Source organism: Mobula hypostoma, chromosome 25 (genome assembly GCF_963921235.1).
Source record: "Mobula hypostoma chromosome 25, sMobHyp1.1, whole genome shotgun sequence".
In the NCBI taxonomy this organism is placed as follows: Eukaryota; Metazoa; Chordata; class Chondrichthyes; order Myliobatiformes; family Myliobatidae; genus Mobula; species Mobula hypostoma.
In genome coordinates this window covers 46,371,673-46,394,552 of record NC_086121.1, presented here as the reverse complement: position 1 = coordinate 46,394,552, position 22,880 = coordinate 46,371,673, and the positions used below count along the sequence as shown (strand labels likewise).

Below are 22,880 nucleotides of genomic sequence, written 5' to 3'. Positions count from 1 at the left end.
ATTGGGTCGTGCGGTCCGCTACTCTTTCTGAAGTCAACAACCAATTCCTTCATCTTGCTGGCATTGAAGGGTAGGTTATTGTCTTCGCACCTTAATTTCCTCTCTGTACTCAAACTCATCATTACCCGAGATACGGCCTACAATTGTTGTGTCATCAGCAAACTTATATATTGAGTTTGATGGAAACTTGGCTACACAATCATGGGTGTACAGTGAGTAGAGCAGGGGGCTGAGTACACAGCCTTGTGAGGCACCGGTGCTCAGAGTGATTGTAGAGGAGAACTTGTCCCCAATTTTTACAGCCTGGGTCCTGTCTGTGAGGAAGTTGAAGATCCAGCTGCAGATCTGAGTGCTAAGGCCCAGGTTCCGGAGCTTAGGAATCAGTTTATTTGGAATGATGGTATTAAAGGCAGAGCTGTAGTCAATGAAAAAGAGCCTTACGTATGTGTCTTTATTCACCAGGTGTTCTAAGGAGGAATGTAGGGCCAGAGAGATGGCATCTGCCGTTAACCTGTTGCTCCGGTAGGCGAATTGCAAAGCGTCGAGGTTGACCGGTAGGCTGTGGTTGATGTGTGCCATAACCAATCTCTCGAAGCACTTCATAGCAATTGATGTCAGAGCCACAGGTCGATAGTCATTCAGGCATGCCACCTTGCTCTTCTACGGCACTGGGATTATCGTTGCCTTCTTAAAACACGAGGGAATCTTAGACTGAAGCAAGGGGCAGTTGAAGATGTCAGCGAACACTCCAGCTAGCTCGCTTGCACAGGCCCGGAGAACCCGTGCTGGGACGCCATCTGGGCCATTCGCCTTCCTTGGATTTATCTTCAGGAAGGCCCTTCTAACGTCCTCCTCGGTGACAATGAATTTCGATGCCACCAGGTCCGGTTCATCCAGAGGGAGCGGGACGCTCCTCTTCTGTTCAAATCTTGAGTAGAATACATTAAGTTTGTCAGGAAGAGAAGCGCCATAGTTATTGATATTCCCAGCCTTTTCTTTGTGCCCAGTGATCTCATTTAGACCCTGCTAGAGTCTACTGGCATCCCTCTGGTTAGCCTGGGCTTCCAACCTGGCTCAATATTGCCTCCTGGCACCCTTAATGGCTTTCCAGAGTTCACACCTGGATTCCGTGTAGCGACTGGTATCCCCGGACCTAAAAGCCGCAGCTCTAGCCTTTTAAAGGGACTTGACCTCATAATTTATCCAAGGTTTCCGGTTAGGGAATACCCGGATCATCTTGCGCGACACACAGTCCTCTGTACATTTCCAAATAAAGTCCATGACAGCTGAGGCATACTCATCGAGGTTAGCTTCCAAGTCCTTGAATACTAACCAGTCCACCGAATCAAAGCAGTCACGGATGACCTCATCCGTTTCCTCCGTACAACGAGGCATTACTTTTGACACCGTGACCTCCCGCTTCAGTTTCTGTTTGTAAGCCAGGAGGAGGAGTACGGCCTGATGGTCCAATTTTCTGAAGTGAGGTCGTGGGACGGAACGGTAGGCATCCTTGACTGCTGTGTAGCAGTGGTCAAGTATATTCAGGCCTCTAGTGGGGCAGGAGACATGTTGGTAGAACTTTGGCAGCGCCTTTCTGAGGTTGGCCTAGTTAAAGTCCCCAGCTGTAATGAGCAAAGCCTCCGGATACCTGGTCTCAAGTTCACTGATGTTGGCATACAGTATGTTCAGAGCACACTCCTCGTCCACCTGGGGTGGAAATGTAGACCACTGTCAGTATGACCGAGGTGAATTCCTGTGGCAGATGGTAGAGACGACACTTCACCGACAGGTGTTCCAGGTCCGGGCTGCAGGAGCTTGTCAGTGCCACTGTGTCCGAGCACCACGCAGTGTTGATCAGTAGGCAGACACCACCACCCCTCATCTTGCCCGAAGACGCCGTACGGTCCATCCGATGGATCGAAAATCCCTCCGGTCGGATGGCACAGTCGGAGGTGGCAGGGGAGAACCAGGTCTCGGTGAAACAGAATACACAGCAGTTCTGCATCTACCTGCAGTACGTGAGTCTCCCTTTAAGATCATCCATGGAGAATTATATGTTGGACCCGGACGAAGGAAATGTCCTCCTTTTTTAAAGAAGGGGGCTTCCCTTCCTCCACCATCATCTCTGCTCTCAATCGCATCTCTCCCGTTTCACACACATCTGCTCTCACCCCATCCTCCCACCACCCCACTAGGAATAGGGTTCCCCTTGTCCTCACCTACCACCCCACCGGCCTCCGGGTCCAACATATAATTCTCCGTAACTTCTGCCACCTCCAACGGGATCCCACCACTAAGCACATCTTTCTTTCCCTCCCTCCGCCCCCCGCTTTCTGCAGGGATCGTTCCCTAGGCGACTCCTTTGTCCATTCGTCCCCCCCCCCCATCCCTTCCCACCGATCTCCCTCCTGGCTCTTATCCTTGTAAGCGGAACAAGTGCTACACATGCCCTTACACTTCCTCCCTTACCACTACTCAGGGCCCCAGACAGTCCTTCCAGGTGAGGCGACACTTCACCTGTGAGTCGGCTGGGGTGATATACTGCATCCAGTGCTCCCGATGTGGCCTTCTATATATTGGCGAGACCCGGCGCAGACTGAGAGATCGTTTCGCTGAACACCTACGCTCTGTCTGCCAGAGAAAGCAGGATTTCCCAGTGGCCACACATTTTATTTCCACGTCGCATTCCCATTCTGATATGTCTATCCACGGCCTCCTCTCCTGTCAAGATGAAGCCACACTCAGGTTGGAGGAACAACACCTTATATTCTGTCTGGGTAGCCTCCAACCTGATGGCATGAGCATTGACTTCTCAAACTTCCGTTAATCCCCTTCGTACCCCATCCATTATTTATTTATCTTTTATTATTTATTTATTTGTTTATTTTCTCTCTTTCCTTTTTCTCCCTCTGTCCCTCTCACTATAACTCCTTGCCCATCCTCTGGGCTTCCCCCCTCCTCCTTTCTTTCTCCTTCGGCCTCCTGTCCGTCCCATGATCCTCTCATATCCCTTTTGCTAATCAACTTTCCAGCTCTTGGCTCCATCCCTTCCCCCTCCTGTCTTCTCCTATCATTTCTGTTCTCTCTCTCCCCCTCCCACTTTCTAATCTCTTACTATCTCTTCTTTCAGTTAGTCCTGAGGAAGGGTTCCTCTTCCTATAGATGCTGCCTGGCCTGCTGCATTCACCAGCAATTTTTTTATGTGTGTTGCAGCATCTGCAGATTTCTTTGTGTTTGTGTTTTTAAAGATGTAGTGAGGTAGTGTTCACGGGTTCAATGTCCATTTAGGAATCGGATGGCAGAGGGGAAGAAGCTGTACCTGAATCAATGAGTGTCCATCTTCAGGCTCCTGTGTCCTCTCCCTGATGGTAGCAACAAGAGAAGAGCATGGCCTGGGTGATGGGTGTCCTTAACGATGAAAGCTGCCTTTTTGAAGTTTCGCTCCTTGAAGATGTCCTGGATACTACGGAGGCTATTTGCCATGATGGCTCTGACTGAGTTTACAAGTCTCTGCAGCTTATTTCAATCCTGAGTAGTGCTAGATGGTGATGCATCCAATTAGAACTCTCTTCATGGTACATCTGTAGAAATTGGCGAGTGTCTTTGGTGACATACCAAATCTTCACAAACTAACGAAATATATTCACTGTCATTGCACATATTCTTTGTAGCTGCATCAATATGTTGGGCCAAGGATAGATCGTCTGAGATATTGACACCTAGCAACTTGAAATTGTTCACTCTTTCCATTTCTGATCACTCTGAGGAGTGGTGTGTTTTTTCTCATCTGACACTTTCTGAAGTCCACAATTACCCCTTTGATCTTACTGACATTGCTGCAACACTATTCAACTAGCTGATATATCTCGCTCGTGTGTCATTACCATCAGAAATTCTGCCAACAATAATTGCATCCAGCAAATATTATAGATGACATTTGAACTGTGCCTTGCCACACAGTCATGAGTGTAGAGAGAGTGCTGGGCTAAGTACACATCTCTGAGGTGCACCACTATTGATTGTCAGTGAGGTGGGGATTTTATTTCTGATCCACACAGATGGTGGTCTTCCGGATAAGGAGGTCCAGGTTTTGGAACTCTTTGATCATAACTGTAGGAATGATTGTGTTAAACATTGAGTTGTAGTCAATAAATAGCATCCTGACATAGATATTTGTATTGCTCAGGTGATCCAAGGCTGTGTGAAATGCTAATGAGATCACATCCATCATGTTGTGGCAACAGACAAAATAGGCAATTACAGTGGATCCAGGTCTTTGCTGAGACAGGAGTTAATTCTAGACTGCCCTCTGTCTGTCTGCCCTCTACCCTGGACCCCCATCAATTTGCCTATCGCACCTACAGGTCAACAAAGGACACCATCTCCACGGCACTTCACTCTGCCCTGACCCACCTGGACAGCCCCAACTCTTATGTCTGAATGCTGTTCAGTGACATTAGTTTGGCATTCAACACTGTGATCCCCTCCAAGCTGATCACCAAACTTCACCAGCTTGGTATCAGCGTATCCCTCTGCAATTGGACCTTCAACTATTGGACTAACAGAACCCAATCAGTTAAGTTAGACAACTACTCCTCCTCCACTCTCACCCTGAACACTGGCGTGTCTCAAGGCTGTGTGCTGAGCCCTCTTCTGTACTCCCTTTTCACCTATGACTGCGTTCCTGTACATGGTTCTAACTCCATAATCAAGTTCGCAGACGACACCATGGTGGTTGGTGTGGTCAGAGCGGATGACGAGACAGCCTACAGGGATGAGGTCCAGCACCTGGCCGCATGGTGTGCCGACAATAACCAGGCCCTTAACACCCAGAAGACCAAGGAGATCATTGTGGACTTCAGGCATGCCAGGAGTCACACTCACATCCCCATCTACATCAAAGAAACTGTAGTGAAGCGTGTATCAAGCTTCAAATTCCTTGGTGTCCATATTTCTGATGATCTCACCTGGTCCCTGAACTCCTCTATCCTGGTCAAAAAGGCGCAACAACACCTTTATTTCCTGCGGAGCATCAAAAAACCTCACCCCTGTCCCAGGATACTGACGGACTTTTACCGCTGTACCATTGAGAGCATACTCACCAACTGCATCTCAGTGTGGTATGGCAATTGTCCTGTATTGGACCGCAAAGCACTCCAGCGTGTGGTGAAAACTGCCCAGCAGATTATTGGCACCCAATTGCCCACCATTGAGAACATCTACCATAAACACTGCCTGGGCAGGGCGAAAAGCATTATCAGGGATGCATCTCACCCTAACCATGGACTTTTTACTCTCCTCCCATCTGGTAGGCGCTACAGGAGCCTTCGCTCCTGCACCAGCAGGCATAGGAAAAGCTTCTTCCCTGAGGCTGTGACCCTGCTGAACCTCTCATCACAGCGCTAAGCAGTATTGCATCCGTATTCTACTGTCTCAGTACTTTTATAGTTGTGTGCTGTAGCACTTTTTTTATTCACGGTTATTTTGTAAATAACACTATTCTTTGCATTTCTGGTCGGATGCTAAATGCATTTCATTGGTTTTGTATCTGTACTCGGCACAATGACAATAAAGTTGAATCTAATCTAATCTAATAACCAACCTCTCAAAGCACTTCATCACCATTGATGTGAATGCTACTGGACAACAGTCGTTAAGGCATCTTACCTTGCTCTTCATGGGAACTTTTGTTGCCTTTTGAAGCAGGTGCGAACTTCCGACAGTAACAATGAGAGGTTGAAAATATCTTTGAACACACCTGCAAGTCGGTTGGCACAGGTTTTCAGAGCCTTACCAGGTTCTCTGTTGGGGACCACTTGATAGACAGTCTGACGTCAGCCTCCGAGACAGAGATCACGTGGTCATCGGTTGCTGCAGGGATCCTCACAACTGTAGTTTTATTTTCCCTTTCAAAGTGTGCATAAAAGGCTTGGGTATGAAGCAACTCTGCCATTTATGATGTTGGGTTTTGCTTTTTAGGAAGTAATGGCCTACAGTCCCTGACAGACACGAGAAAATCTGCAGCTACTGGAATTTCAAGCAACACACATAAAAGTTGCTGGTGAACGCAGCAGGCCAGGCAGCATCTCTAGGAAGAGGTACAAGCGTCAACTGTACCAGGGAGAAGGAAAAGGGGGAGCGGGGGAAAAACTCAGAGGATGGCCAGGGGGTATAGTCAGAGGGACAGAGGGAGAAAAAGGAGAGAGAGAGAAAGAATGTGTGTATATAAATAAATAATGGATGGAATACGACGGGGAGGTGGGGCATATTTATTTATATACACACATTCCCTCTCTCTCTCCTTTTTCTCCCTCTGTCCCTCTCACTATACCCCTTGCCCATCCTCTGGGTCCCCCCCCCCCATTTCTTTCTCCCTGGGCCTCCTGTCTCATGATCCTCTCATATCCCTTTTGCCAATCAACTGTCCAGCTCTTGGCTCCATCCCTGCCCCTCCTGTCTTCTCCTATCATTTTGGATCTCCCCTCCCCCTCCCACTTTCAAATCTCTTACTAGCTCTTCCTTCAGTTAGTCCTGACGAAGGGTCTCGGCTCGAAACGTCGACTGTACCTCACCTCTTCCTAGAGATGCTGCCTGGCCTGCTGTGTTCACCAGCAACTTTGATGTGTGTTGCTACAATTTGTTTGGTTGCTTCTGATTGATACTCTATTCTCTTCCAATTCAGTAAATTAGAGAGTGGACTGAAAGCTAGACAGCACCATAGTGGGCTTAGAGAATCACCCTGGAAAATGCCTCAATTGATTTTGATAATAGTGGTTGTTCTTTTTTGGTTGTTAATAGATAAGCTGATTTTAGTATGGTATTGCTTCATCAGATGATGTAAGAATTTTACAAGTATTGGGAGTAGTTTATATATATTTAGAACTTCTTAATGATAAAAGATATTTGCCCCCCCTTGGTTGTTTTTATATGTTATTGTTTTAAAGGCTAGAGATGTGGCTTTTAGGTCCGGGGATACCAGTCGCTACACAGAATCCAGGCGTGAACTCTGGAAAGCCATTAAGGGCACCAAAAGGCAATATCAAGCCAAGTTGGAAGCCCAGGCTAACCAAAGGGACGTCAGTAGACTATGGCAGGGTCTAAATGAGATCACTGGGCGCAACGAAAAGGCTGGGAATATCAGTAACTGTGGCGCTTCTCTTCCTGACAAACTTAACGTATTCTACTCAAGATTCAAACAGAAGAGGAGCGTCCTGCTCCCTCTGGATGAACCGGACCTGGTGGCATCGAGATTCATTGTCACCGAGGAGGACGTTAGAAGGGCCTTCCTGAAGATAAATCCAAGGAAGGTGACGGGCTCAGATGGCGTCCCAGGACGGATTCTCCGGGCCTGCGCAAGCGAGCTAGCTGGAGTGTTTGCTGACACCTTCAACTGCTCCTTGCTTCAGTCTAAGATCCCCTCATGTTTTAAGAAGGCAACGATAATCCCAGTGCTGAAGAAGAGCAAGGCATGCCTGAGTGACTATCGACCTGTAGCTCTGACATCAATTGCTATGAAGTGCTTCGAGAGATTGGTTATGGCACACATCAACCACAGCCTACCGGTCAACCTCGACGCTTTGCAATTCGCCTACCGGAGCAACAGGGCAATGGCAGATGCCATCTCTCTGGCCCTACATTCCTCCTTAGATCACCTGGAAAATAAAGACGCATACGTAAGGCTCCTTTTCATTGACTACAGCTCTGTCTTTAATACCACCATTCCAAATAAACTGATTCCTAAGCTCCGGAACCTGGGCCTTAGCACTCAGATCTGCAGCTGGATCTTCAACTTCCTCACAGACAGGACCCAGGCTGTAAAAATTGGGGACAAGCTCTCCTCTACAATCACTCTGAGCACCGGTGCCCCACAAGTCTGTGTACTCAGCCCCCTGCTGTACTCACTGTACACCCATGATTGTGTAGCCAAGTTTCCATCAAACTCAATATATAAGTTTGCTGATGTCACAACAACTGTCGTCCGTATCTCGGGTAATGATGAGTTTGAGTACAGAGAGGAAATTAAGAACCTGGTGGGATGGTGTGAAGACAATAACCTATCCCTCAAAGTCAGCAAGACGAAGGAATTGGTTTTTGACTTCAGAAGGAGTAGCGGATCGCATGACCCATGGTGCGCAAGTGGAAAGAAGCTGCAGAAGATCGTGAACACGGCGCAGCACATCACACAAACCAATCTTCCGTCCGTGGACTCACTTTACACCGCAAACTCTCAGAGCAGTGCTGCCAGGATAATCAGGGACATGACCCACCCAGCCAACACACTGTTCGTCCCTCTTCCCTCCGGGAGAAGGATCAGGAGCTTGAAGACCCGTACAGCCAGATTTGGGAACAGCTTCTTTCCAACTGTGATAAGACTGCTGAACGGATCCGGATCTTCCAAATATCTGGACCTGCCTGTCAGATTTTTTGCACTACCTTACTTCCCATTTTTCTATTTTCTATTTATGATTTATAATTTAAATTTTTAATATTTACTAATTTTAACTATTTTTAATATTTTTAAATATTTAATATTTGTAATCCAGGGAGTGGGAAGCGCAGAATCAAATATCGCTGTGATGATTGTACGTTCTAGTACCAATTGTTTGGCGACAATAAAGTATAAAGTATAAAGTACAACATTGAATCACAGTTGATTTAATTTGGCATTTTTGACAGTGATCAACAGAAAAAGACACTTTTGCGTCAAAGTGAAAACAGATCTCTTCAAAGTGATCTAAATGAATTACAAATATTTTGTGATTTCTATTTATAATTAACTTAGATCACTTTGTAGAGATCTGTTTGATTGGAGAAGTCTTCACCCCCTTCAAGTCAGTATTTAGTAGATACACCTTTGGGAGTAATTACAGCCTTAAGTCTGTGTGGATAGGTCTATCAGCTTTGCACATCTGGACACTTCAAGTTTTCCCTATTCTTCTTTACAAAACTGCTCAAGCTCTGTCAGATTGCATGGGGATCGTGAGTGAACAGCCCTTTTCAAGTCCAGCCACAAATTTTCAATTGGATTGAGGTGTGGGCATTAACTTTGTTTTTAATCCATTCCTGTGTAGTTTTGGCTTTATGCTTGGGGTCATTGTCTTGCTGGAAAACAAATCTTCTCCCAAGTCGCAGTTCTTTTGCAGACTGCATCAGGTTTTCTTCTAGGATTTCCCTGTATTTTGCTACACTCATTTTACCCTCTACCTTCACAAACCTTCTAGGGCCTCCTGTAGTGAAGTATCCCCACAGCATGATGCAGCCACCACCATGCTTCATGTAGGGATGGTGTGTTTTTGATGATGTGCGGTATTAAGCTTATGCCAAACATAGTGTTTAGTCTGATGGTCAAAAAGCTTAATTTTGGATTTATCAGAACATAGGACCTTCTTCCAGCTGACTTCAGAGTCTCCCACATGCCTTCTGTCAAGCTCTAGCCAAGATTTCATGTGAATTTTTCTTCAACAGTAGATTTCTCTTTACCTCTCTCCCATAAAGCTATGACTGGTGAAGCATCTGGGCAGCAGTTGTTGTATTTGCAGTCTCCCCCAACACAGCCACTGAAGCTTGTAACTCCTCCAGAGTTATCACAGGCCTCTTGGTGGTCTCCCTCACTAGTCCCCTTCTTGCATGGTCATTTAGAAGAAAGCCTGCTCTAAGCAGATTTACAGCTGTTACCACTTTCTCTCCATTTCTTGATGATGGACTTAACTGTACTCCAGGTGACTTGGAACTTTTCTTGTATTCAAGTCCTGACTTGTACTTTTCATTAACCTTTTCATGGAGTTTCTTGGAGTGTTCTTTTGTCTTTTTGGTGTAGTTTTGCCAGATTACTGACTCATCAGCAGTTGGACCTTCTAGATAACAGGTGTATTCTTACCACAATCAATTGAAACACTCTGACTGAACACAGGTCTGCAAAAACAGATCTCCATTTAACTAATTATGTGACTTCTAAAACCAGTGATGATTTGTTGTGTCATATTAAAGGGGGGTGAATACTTATACTTATGTGTTTTATACCTGTAGTTAATTTAGATCACTTTGTGGTGATCTCTTTTCATTTTGGCATGAAAGAATCTTTTTCTGTTGAACAGTGTCAAAAAAGCCAAATTTGTGATCCATTGTGATTCAAAGCAATAAAATATGAAAATTTCTAAGGGGGGGGTGAATACTTTTAAAAGGCATTGGTATATTCTTCTTCTTCCGAGCAGTAGTGATAATTTGTAAACTGGAGTTCTCTGTGCTACTTACAATCTCACTCTTACTTCATGGTCTCCTCTGCACCAAAGACAGATTGGATGACCATTTTGCAGTGCATCTGCATTCAGAGATCAAAGGTGACCCTGGGCTCCCAGTTGCCTGCCACTCTAATCCTTCATCCCCTCTCCCACTCTGTCCTGTCTGACTTTTACATTGCTCCAGAAATGTCCAACAAAAAAATCAAGAAACAACACTTCATCTTCTATCTGAGTACACTGCAGCATCTTGTTCTCAATATCAAAAGGTGACAATTTCAGCTAGCTAGCTTTTCCACTTTGTGCTGAACTTAAATGGATCTGATGGACGGTCATTCATAAGTAACATTAATTTGTCTTCTCTCCCCACAGATGCTTTCTGGCCTGTTGGGTATTTCCATCTTTTCTCTGTTCCAGATGTCCAGTATCCAATTTATTTTGTTGCTGCTACAGGGCCTTCCCTCCTTTGAAGCAATGATGTTTTCCGTGGAGTGAGGAATGGTTGGGTGATGGATGTAGTGCTGAAGGATGGTGGGATTTGGATAGCTGGGATTGTTCTTTGAAGATGGTGGGAACGAGCAGAAACTTCACTCCCTTAGCAATGGGACTTGACGAGCAGATTGGAGTTCGTCTGAGAATGAGGAATCAGTCATTCAGAAACTGTTTCACCAAAGGATGCTGAATGTTTGGAATTCTCCACCCGTGATGACACATATTTGATGAATATATTCAAAACAGAGATTGCTAAATTAATGGAAATTCATCGAATTGAAGGAAATGGGAATAAGGCAGGTCAGGAAAATGGAACTGAGGTAAAAATAATTATAGTACTGATTGGCAGATCAGGCACAAGAGTCTGGATGGTCTGCTCTTCTGACTTCTGATATCCAACTGAGAGTGAAGAAGGTCTAGAGACAGGGAGGTGCTGAGCCTCAGATCAGATTAAATGGGAAGACAGAGGTGAGTAAGAGATATGGAGAGGAAAGGATGAAGGGAAAGAAAGTGGGTGAGTGTGAGATGGAAGGTTCAAGGTGATGGAGGAGAGTGCTGGTGAGCTGAAGAGTTGGAGAGGAAAATGGGAAGTTTTGAGTACTCCAGCTGGCGATTCAGAGGAAAGGACTGCATAAAGCATAGATTGGAGTGGAGATGACAATCAGTGCACTGAATTCCCTGGTATACCAAGAATTTTGATGTCTCCATTAGTGCTCTGATGCTGTAGTCTGTGTAACAGGACAGAAGGAGGGAGCAGACTGCAACGGTCAACTATCTGAACTCCTCCAATACTGCTCAGTCCATTTATGTGAGTCGCACCAGATTGCAGTGGAAGACGGCTGTTGAAACTGCCGACAGGATACAGTGATGGTGCAGTCTATAACCTCTTAGTACTTTGATAGAATTGCTTCTGTTAATATCTGGAATTAGAATCTGGATTTGGACACCCCCATATTTGGAATTGTTCAGCCTCTGCCAGCGCCTCTCAAAGCCAGGGGTACGATATCCATCACATCTGGAGTCGCGCGGAGCTTCTGGCTAGCGCAGCCCAGAGCCAGGGGTTTGGACATCAAACACATCTGGGTGATTGACAGACGCGGGAAGTACCACTGCCGTCAAATTTGTGGGGTGGAGAGATTTTACTTTGCGCGGCAATCTCCATCGTTTCCTTGTGGTATGCCAGGGCGGACGCTGTCCCGGACTGGAAAATAGAACAGACACTCCCCACTGCCAGACCCGCCGCGCCGTGAGCTGAGGGAGCGTGAGAGGGGTGGTGCTGGGTGTGCAGCGTCCCTGGGCGAGGTGGCGGACCCCGCTCCCGCCCCCGCTTCAGTCGGCGCTCCGCAGCGAAGCGGAGGGTCGCTGTCAGTGGCGCCGATCTCTCCCTCCCACAATGGGCATCCTGTGGATCTTCTGCCTGCTGTTCGCCGCCGCCGCCGCCCTGGAAGGTACTGCGCTGCTCCGTCTGTGTGTGCGTGTAGATGGGCAAAGTTTGTGTTGGCGGGCGTTCGGAGCGAAGGGGTAGCGCGGCCGGAGAGCGGGCTCCGACTGAAGGGCTGTGGGTCTTGGGAAGCCAAGCAGGGCACCGAGACACTGGGTTTAGCAAGCAGCTCTGTGCTGCTTGAAACGCCTTAGGAGAGAGTGTATGCATCAAAAGTTGAGTCCGTGCGCTGTCTTATTGTGTGCAATGTGATGTGATGGAGTGTCTGCTGGCGGGCTGCTGCTTTCGGAATATTTCTGGACCCAACTCAGAGTCCGGGTCGTGAGTTCGCCTGCTCGGGAACCTCATTCTGCCCTCGGCGTGTTTCGGCGGTGCATCGCTGTGCCGTCGTCTGATGGGAATTATCCTGGTGCGGTCGTGCTCGTGTTCCGGGCGATTGGCTGGGGGTTTGGGGGGTGGTGTTTGCTGCCCTGGGAGCCTGCGAGTTGTTTCCGACAGCGGTGCAGTGCGACCGGAGCCCTTGCTCAGACCTTCTCCTCAGTCGGGGCTCCGCTGTGCCCCGCTCCAAGGCGGTGGTGGGCGGGCGCTGTCCAGGTGTGTGTGAGAAAGAAAGAGAGAAACATCGACTGAAGCTCTTCACGAGGCCGGCATCTCTCCAGATAATTCAGTACTTTGGTCCATCGGATGCAGCTGTTGCTTTTTCGGTGCATTATTTAGGGAATTGTGACTCCGATGGCCCGTTGACTCCTTTTGAATTCATCATGTTGACCCTTAAAATGTATTAGTGGTCTTCCTTAGCCCACGGGGCAGCAGGTTCCACGTTCTCGGTGGTGGTGGGAGGTGGGGGGAGGAAGGAGGAAGGGGGAAGGGGGGGGGAATTCCCGTCGTCTGCTGCTGACCATCCTGTGTTGGTTGTTTTCAACAAATGTGAACTCTACTGGCCAGAGATTTATACTCGTAATCTTTGAATCTCGATCGCAGAATGTGTATTTTTGATAGCGTAGCCTTTGTGCTTTGTGCTGGATGAAATGTTCATAAAATCATGTCTTTAATACGTTAAGCTTCCATGTCTGGATGATACATGCTGTAACCTGGAAACAATGAAGGGGTTGGTTGTCATCAAAGCATGTGAATATGTCATTTAAAATTCAACTTGCGAATTTGTGTAGTATATTGTGAAAACTTTCATTAATTTGAGGAACATCCAGCTGCAGCATTTGTTCTGGTACAGTTACCCCGTCAGGCATGCCAGGAAGTAAGAGGCCATAAATTCATCTTTAGTTTTCAGTTTGTAATCTCCCAAATGATATTGTTTTTGCCTTTTGCATCTTTTCAATGTAGTAGTTGTAAGAGAAGGAGTGGTACAAGATTACTTCGAGGTTTTTTAAAAAACGGTTTGTGCTGTGAATGAGATAGTGCCTTTCCAGTTAACCTTTCTATTTGTATGATGGTTGTACAGGTGATTATTTGAGTTTGGTTCAGGTTAACAACACAATTGTCTGTCAGTCTGGCAGTACAGCTCAACGTGTGAACCTGGATCAAGGCTGCTGCATGTGCAGGGTGCTCATACATTTCTTGTGGCAGCCATGGCTGCAATTCCTCCAATTTCAATATAAAAGCAAGAATTTGGATCATACAGGTTAATTCAGTGATTTAGCAACAGCTCTTCCTCTCTGCCATCCGATTCCTAAATGGACATTGAACTCATGAACACAACCTCACTTTTTTAGCATATTATTTCTGTTTTTGCACAATTTTAATCTATTCAATATACATATACTGTAATTGATTTACTTATTTATATTTATTTATTTTTCTTCTATATTGCATTGAACTGCTGCTAAGTTAACAAATATCAGGACACACTCCAGTGATAATAAACCTGATTCTGATTCTGAATGGTCATTTGTAGATATTCAAAGGAAATAAGTTGAATTGAATGTTTATGCTTGAACAAGGAGCGAAGTGTTATTGCAGCTGACGTGTGTGATGTTCTATGGATGCTGTCTGGCCTGCTGCGTTCCACCAGCATTTTGTGTGTGTTGCTTGAATTTCCAGCATCTGCAGATTTCCTCGTGTAAGTGTGTTCCACTGGATTGCAGTTTGGAGCAGTAAGGCTTTATAGTGGTGTGGGTACTTGTGAAGGTTAGTGCTCTTGGAGTTCTTCTAGACGTTCCCGGTCAGAATTTGATCCCACCCTTACCTTTTGTTAAGATACCGCTCAAGCTCCGCATCAAACCTAGAGTGGATTCTTTGCTTTATGCTACAGGCTGCCTTTGCATTTGTGCCTGACTTAATTATACCAAGGATTAGAGGTAGATAATACCAGGGATAATGTGGTTTACATTGAGCTGACACAAACCCAAAAAGTAATGATAACTTGAATGTAGAAAATATGTAAGAAATTGAATTTTTTAAGGCAACTGACAAAACAAACTGACAGATAAATGAAGCATCAAAATGAATTTGGACCCATTGAATATTGTGATTTTGAAAAACAGAAACAATGGAGGGAACGATGCTTCTGTGTTCATAAACATGAGCAGTGAATAGGCTTGGATCTGCATCTCAGCAAATGATCAGAACTGTTTTTCACCTACAAATCTGAGGCAAAAAATTGCATCTTTGTTTTTTGGCGTTGAAAGGAAATTTCCTGCTTGCTGATTTCTTTATTTTCTTCCTCATCACATTGTAGACTGTATATGTCATCACAGGAGGGGTTCAGGGAGAATGCTAATGTTAAGCTGCCAAGCTATCATTTCCCTTTGTTCAACATTACTCGATAAATTTTGATGTGAGGTACAGACATGAGCCTGTTGCAGTAAATAACTTGGCTGCAAATTTGTAGCTTGTAGTTTTAATGAATTGCTGAAAATAAAATTAATTCATTTGCTTCTCAAATTGGTGTTTATGCTTTCGAGCCAGTGATTCTCAGTACATTGTCACAACTCACTGCCCTGTAATGGGAAAGCCAATAGCTGGGAGTTGCTGCATATCCTCCTTGCACTCCATGAGGTTTCTTTTGTATACCTCTAGCAAGAGCAAACAACATCCATAACACAAGCTGCTATCCATAATACACCCTCACAATTTTGAGAGTTCACTTAAAATCACATGCGTTGCATGCTTCTATTTATTGTAAATGAAATGAAGGATTTGAGCAGGAATGCATTCCAAGTTGATAGTTTTGAAAGGTGTAGACGTTGTAAATAGAAAACAAAATATGGATTCTGTGTAATTTATGAATAGGATAGACTTGTAAGGTTGAGTGCGAACCTTGGATATCACACACCTGCATTTGTGAGATGGAGTGGAGGCCAGATGATAATGTGTATCACTACAAGGTGGTGGTGAGAAGGGTTGTGTGGTGGTGAATTAAACACTGAGGAAACAAATAGTTATGGATCAGAGATAGCTGAGGTGCACAAGAGTTCGGAGGTAGTGCATCCTACAAGCCTGCTGGTGATGCATTGCTGTCAGGATGCATTTGAGCTGTGCAGTAATAAACCCTGCTGCAACATTCCAGATAAGTAGTTTAGTGACAAAAGCCATGGGGATGGAATGTGCAGCTTTTGAACATTACAATTCAAAACTGCTTACGTTCCTTTGCTGTATGTGATGTATGTAATATTGATCTTTTCAATATGCTCATAATAACAACAGAAATACCCTGAAATAGAGTGAAATAGTCTTTCTGGGCACCACCTACTGCCAGTCTAAATTATTATATGAAAATAAGTCTGAAATCACAGCATGACCTGGGGTGATGAGGTGTGTTTGGTATTAACTTTATCAATCCAGTGTTGGCTTATTTGAAACATTTTTACTTTGCCTCCAAGGTTGTCGAGGATCACCTGCTGGGGAAATAGTGTTGTGGCTGCTGGCAGGTCACAAAGTTACCATTGATTCAATACTAATTGATATTTGTGTTCTAATTTCAGGCAAATTAGGTTTCTGTTGGAAATGAGCCATATTAAGCAATATTTTGTGAATCATGATAGTGTGATTGTACTTGCCCAAAACAATACTGTAGTTTGAAGTAACTGTGCAAATCTACCTTGTAGATATAAGGTGAGCGGGAGTCAAATATGTCACAATAGATAAACTGTAAGACTACCACGCTTTGATGCATTGATTTCTGTTGCAATGTGCACTTACGAATTCAGCACAACATTAGAATTGGGGCAATTACAGAAATTAATACAGCTGTATCATCGTTTGAGCAGAATATGCTTGAGGGGAAGTAGCAACGTTCTTGCATTATTGAACTAGTAATTCAGAGGAGGGGGCTAATCATCTGTAGAAAATGAACAACATAAAATCTGGAGGAGCTAGCATCTATGGAGGTAAACAGATAGTTCTGTGTATCCATAGAAGTGAGTTCTGACCCTATCATGGAAGTTACAGAAATTAGTTAATTAAATAAATCTGGGGGAGGGAGAAGAGGGAAGTTTATACATGTAATAGTAACCAACAAACTACTAAAAAACCCAATCTTGCTCACTGATTTTTTTTTTAAAGAATAAACTGTACCATCTTGCCTGGTTTGGCCTGTGTGCACTGCCAGAATTCTGGTAAAGTTTTAACACACGGCAGCACATCTGATACTGAGCTAACCTATCTTACAACTGATAGACCTGATTAACTGTCCACCACAGTTAGTTATGAATGGTGGTGGACAGTTTGATGACTAACCTGAGTGAGGCTTCCAGAATGTTCTCATTGTCAGTGATCTGGCACATCTAGAAGTATTGAATAGATGACCCATCTCAGCTTCCTCATGAGTTCCCCTCTGTCACAGAAGCCAGTCTCTGAAGGCTGTTCAAATGATGCCATGTAGGTGGTTTAGAAACCATTCATTTAGCTGGGGTTATATTGCAGTAATAGTCATTTTGGAGACGTGCATGCCTCTCCTCCTCTGTCTCTTCTTCTCTCATCTTTTTTTGTCCTGACTCTTTGATCCTGGAGTCGTGCAGCCCTGGCCTCATCCGATTCTTGTTCTTTCTCTCTCCTTGCCGCTTCCCGACGACGTTTGGTGTCATCTCTTGACCATAATGTCCCCCTTTCCTTTCCATGCGGCATAATTAAGCTGACCTTATGCTGGATAGAAGATACGAAGCAGTAACACCAAAGGATGCTGATTATTCTTGATGTTGTGGTTGGCGCTCTCCTAAATGGACGTGATATAGTCGCCGCTGTCCTTTGACTGCAGCAAAGGGTTTTATGGGTGTCTCAAAGTACGTCATTACAGTAAGATTTAATTATCTCTTATTGATGAGTGGCAGTTAGATCTGTCCCAATCCTGCACATGCTGATGGTGATTAGCAGAATGTGACCCCTCGAAATAAAGCTGCCCTGCCCTTTTGCCCCGGTAGGTATCGCTGCTGGGGCTGGCCATGCACATGCGTCGGGCTGTCGCGTCCCGATTTCCATGATGGCGGATTGGCTCTCGGGTTAAAAGGGAACCTGTTGATTTTGGCGAATGAGCAATTTTATACGAATATATAACCCTGAACTTTGCCTGCATTCTGTAAGTTAGCGCATTTTAATTTGATTTAGCCAAAAACAGTGCCGTTGTAATGCACCGTTTACGCTAATTGGAGGTCACAAATGGACAGACAGACAGAGCATGACAGTTTTAGTAGTATATAGATGGTGACTCCGGTAGTAGTTTGAATCTATAGTACAGATTTGTATTAACTAACCAAGATCTGTTCTAATATTTAACTAATCAACCTTCTAGTTCAAACTTTGCAGTCTCAGCTGGCAGCATTTCTGACATATGGAAACTTAGTTGCAGATAGTTCTTGTGCCCTTGTGCCTGTACCTAGGATCGTCGATTTCTGTGTCTGGCACCAGTCAGGTCCCAAAGCTACCTGACTGAAGGTTTCAAACTTTATTTAAAAAGGGCAGCAGGATAAACCAAGAGGCTGTAAGATAGTGAGTCTAATAAGTTATTTTAATATTGAAATAAATTTTGGCAGTCTGCATCAGTGCGAGAGGTCATTCGTTGGTGACACAGCACGTAGTCTAAAAGGAGCTCTGATGCTTTCAGCTTGTTTCGGCAGGCTGCAGTCAGCATGGGGCCATTAAAAAGAAGGGAGATGTATGAGGGGTGATTGATAAGTTCGTGGCCTAAGGTAGAAGGAGTCAATTTTAGAAAACCTAGCACATTTATTTTTCCTACATTTACACATTTAGTCCAGCGGTCGTGGAGCATACGGATCCCTTCTTTGTAGAAGTCGGCATCCTGGACCTCCAGAAGTGCTCCACAGCAGGGGTGATTGATAGGTTCATGGCCTAAGGTAGAAGGAGATGATAACTTCAAACTTTCTGCATTTTCACTCAAAGAGTTGAACTGCACGTGCATGTAACAAGAGCTGTATAACTCATCTCCTTCTACCAAAGGCCACAAACTTATCAATCACCCTTGCTATAGACTACCTGGAGGTCCAAGGCGCTTTCGTTACATGCACGTACAGTTCAACTGTTTGAGTGATAACGCAGAAAGTTTGAGGTTAATAACTCATCTCTTTCTACCTTTGGCCACGAACTTATCAATCACCCCTGCTGTGGACCACTTCTACAAAGAAGGGATTTGTATGTTCCACGAATAAATGTGCTAGGTTTTCTAAAATTGACTCCTTCTACCTTAGGCCACAAACTTATCAATCACCTCACGTAAGTGGTGTGTTGGAGTACGCCAGGGTTAGAGTGGACAGGATTTGTCTTGACATGATAAGGCAAGAACAGGATTGGGCAAACACCAATGGACATTCTAAATAAGTAAAAAGAAGCTTCTAGTAAGTTTTTTTTTCTCTTTGTTAGTACATAGTTAATGTGCTGAGAATGGGTCCAGACGTAGTGGTACGTTCTTCGTGTGAACCTCCAGTCTCCGTGATAATGACTTCTGTATGAAGTGCACGTTGCTGCAGCTCCTTAGACCATGTTAAGAAACTGGAGCTGCAGCTGGATGACCTTCAGCTTGTACAGGAGAATGAAGAGGTGATAGATAGGAGCTGCGGGGAGGTAGTCACTCCTAAGTTGCAAGAGGCAAGTACCTGGGTGACTGTCAGGAGAGGGAAAGGGCAGAGTATCCCTGTGACCATTCCCTCAATAATAAGTATACCACTTTGAATACTGTTGGGGGTGGGGGGGGGGCAACCAGATACAGTATCTGGTTCTGTGGTTCAGAAAGGAATGAGGGAGAAAAGGAGAGATTGGAGATTCCTTAATTAGAGGATCAGAAAGCAGATACTGTGGATGTGAGAGACACTCGGATGGTCAATTGCCTCCCAGGTGCCAGGATCAGGGATGCCTTGGTTTTGTGTCCATAGCATTCTAAAGGGAGAGGGTAAACAACTGGAAGTCGTGGTACATACTGGTACCAACAACATAGGTAAGAAAAGGGAGGAAGTCCTGAACAGAGAACATTGGGAGTTAGGCAGAGAGTTGAAAAGCAGGGCCTCCAGGACAGTAATCTCTGGAATGCTGAACAGGATCATTTGGCAGGTGAATTCATACTGGGAAAATGGTGCAGGGGGCAAGAGTTCTGATTTCTGGATCATTGGGATCTCTCCTGTGGAAGAACGTCTTTGGTTGTCCATTGAAATCCAATGACGACGTCCATTCCTTTATAACGGTGAGATCTTTGTTGACTATACAGTCCTATCCTGGACCCACAAGCTCTATTGCAGGTGGAACGTGTATATGTAGTAGTGGTGGCAACCATGGCTGCATTTCTCCTGGCTCTCTTCTGCTGTCTTCTGGTTGTTCTTTTCATCTCCAGAACATGGACCCCATCCCTACACAGCTGTCAACAAGTGGTACGGTCAGCAGCAACCTCCTCCAGGTCCTCGGGTCTGATCTTGCATTTCCTTAAAGCATTCTTCGTCTGATCCTTATAGCGCTTTTTCGGCCTTCCAGCTGAGCGTCGACCATGATGAAGCTGGTCGCGTAAAACTGTGCGGGGTAGCCGACATGGGGGCATCATTATTACATGCCCCAGCCACTGCAGCTGACGCTGGGTGATCATGGCCTCAATACTTCTGCAGTTGGTCTTTACAAGGCAGCCTCCTGCAGTCAAGATGTGGGACTGGTTGTCCTGGGATCACCCTTGCCACTGGGATTTACCTTATCATGGTGAAGATAGCGCTATTGGGGATGGCACACACCCTGTGGCTCTTTAAAATCTACCTTGCACAGGTCTCCACCTCTGACCATGGTGAACAATACCTGGACCTGTGGAAGATACGGCCTGTACAAAAACGATGGGTTACATCTGAACCTGATGGGTACCAATATTCTTCTGAACAGGTTTGCTACAGCTGCGGGGGATGATTTGAACTCATTTAGCAGGGGGATATGAAGTGGAGTGATAGGGCTGAAGTTGGGGTAGTTGGTGTATAACTAGGTGTATTGTGTAAGGTGACTGAGGAAGGACAGGTAGAATTGCAGGTAAAATAGGGTAAAATTGCAGTCAGTATGATCAGTTAAAGTGTAATGACGACCTAAGTCAAAAAGGTTGATGAATACAGGACTAAAGATATTATATTTGAATGCATGCAGTATATGGAATAAGATAAATGATCTTGTATCACAGTTAGAGATGGGATATTGTGATCAGATGTCATGTTGTGAGCATATCTGAGTCATGGCAGAACGAAGATCACAGTTGAATCTTAACCTTTAAGAATGCATATTGTATCAAAAGGACAGGCATGGAGGCAGAGTGGGTGGGGTGGCTCTTTTGGTAAAAAAATTAAATCAAATCCTTTGAAAGAGGTTGCAAAGGATTAGAAGACATAGACTCCTTGTGGGTAGAGTTAAGAAACAGCAAGGCTTTAGAAAAAAAGACCCTGATGGCAGTTATATGCAGGCCCCTGACAGTAGTCAGTATGTTGGCTACATATTACAAAGGGTGGTAAGTAGAAGGCATGTAAAATGGTCAATTTTGCAGTAATCATGGGGGATTTTAATATGCAGGTGATTGGGAAAATTAGGTTGGTGCTGGATCCCAAGAGAGAGAACTTGTAGAATGCCTGCAACAAGGCTTTTTAGAACAGCTTGTGGTTGAGTCCGTCAAGGGAATAGCAATTCTGGATTAGGTGTTATGTAATGTACCAGATTTGATTAGGGAGCTTAAGGTAAAGGAATCATAAGGAGACAGTTATCATAATATGATAGAATCCACCCTGCAGTTTGAGAAGGGGAAGCAAAAGTTAGACGTATCAGCATTACAGTGGAATAAAGGGAAGTACAGAGGCATGAGAGAGGAGCTGGCCAAAGTTGACTGGAAGGGGAAACTAGCAGGGGTGACGGAAGAACAGCAATGAAGGCACAAGATAGATGAAGATTCTAAAGGGAGGGTGAAGCAACCGTGCCTGACACAGGAAGCCAAAGACAGCATAAAAGCAAAAGAGAGGACATATACAAATGCAAAAATTAGTGAGAGGTAGAGGATTGGGAAGTATTTAAAAACTAACGGAATCCAACTAAAGCAATAAAGAGAGAAAAGATGAAATTTGAAGGCAAGTTAGCCAATAATGTAAAAGAGGATGCAAAAAGTTTTTTCAGGTAAATAAAATGTAAAAAAGAGATCAAAGTGGGTATTGAACTGTTGAAAAATGACGCTGGAGAGGTAGTAGTGGGGAACAAAGGAATAGCAGAAGAAATTAAGTATTTTGCATTAGTCTTCACTGTGGAAGACTAACAGAATGCCTGAAATATGAGAGTGTTGGGGCAGAAGTGAGTGTCATTGCTATTACTAAGGAAAAGGTGCTTGGGAAGCTGAAAGGTCTGAAAGAAGGGAGATGTTACCTGGATCAGGCGGCTGCACCCCAGGGTCCTGGAAGAGGTTGTGAAGGCATTAGTAATGATCTTTCAAGAATCACAGGATTCTGGAATGGTTCAGGAGGACTTGAAAACTGCAAATGTCAGTCCACTCTTTAAGAAGGGTGAGAGACAGAAGAAAGGAAATTATACACCAGTTAGCCTGACTTCAGTGGATGGAAAGGTGATGAAGTCTATTATTAAGGATGAGTTTTTGAGGTAATTGGAGGCACATGGTAAAATAGGCCAAGGTCAGCATGGTTTTCTAAAGGGGAAATCATCCCTGACTAATCTGTTGGAATCCTTTGAGGAAATGACAGGCAGGATAGACAAATGAGAGACAGTGAATATTGTTTATTTAGAATTCAGTAGGCCTTTGACAAGGTGCCATACATGATAAGAGCCGATTGTATTAGACCACAAGACGTAACAGAATTAGGCCTTTCGGCCCATTGAGTCTGTTCATCATGGCAGATCCATTTTGTTCTCAACCCTATTTTCTGGCCTTTTCCCCATAACCTTGGATGCCTTGACTAATGAGGAACCCTATCAACCTACCTTAAATATACCCAATGACCCAGGCTACATAGCTCCCTGTGGCAAGAATTCCACAAGATCACCACCCTTTGGCTAACAAAGTTTTTCCTCATTTCCGTTCTAAATCAATGTCCCTCTATTCTGAGGCTGTGTCCTCTGACCCAAGACTCCCACGCTGCAGGAAACACCATCTCCACATCCACACTATATAGGCCTTTAAGCATTTGATAGGTTTCAATGAGATACTCAAATTCAGATGAGTACAGGCCCAGAGCCATCAATCACTTCTCATATGATAGCCATTTCTTTCCTGAAATTATTTGCATGAACCTCCTCTGAATGCT

The 22,880-nt window shown here is 44.8% G+C and overlaps 1 protein-coding gene across 1 annotated transcript in view; it reads left to right on the top strand.

Moving 5' to 3' along the window:
• Positions 1–12,076: 12,076 nt before the first annotated feature.
• LOC134338011 (ephrin type-B receptor 2) overlaps positions 12,077–22,880 on the top strand; it is a 532,321-nt gene continuing 521,517 nt past the window's right edge. Inside the window, exon 1 of the mRNA XM_063033507.1 lies at positions 12,077–12,175. Coding sequence (XP_062889577.1) covers positions 12,121–12,175 — 55 coding nt within the window. The 5' untranslated portion in view covers positions 12,077–12,120. The remainder of the gene's footprint in view (positions 12,176–22,880) is intronic.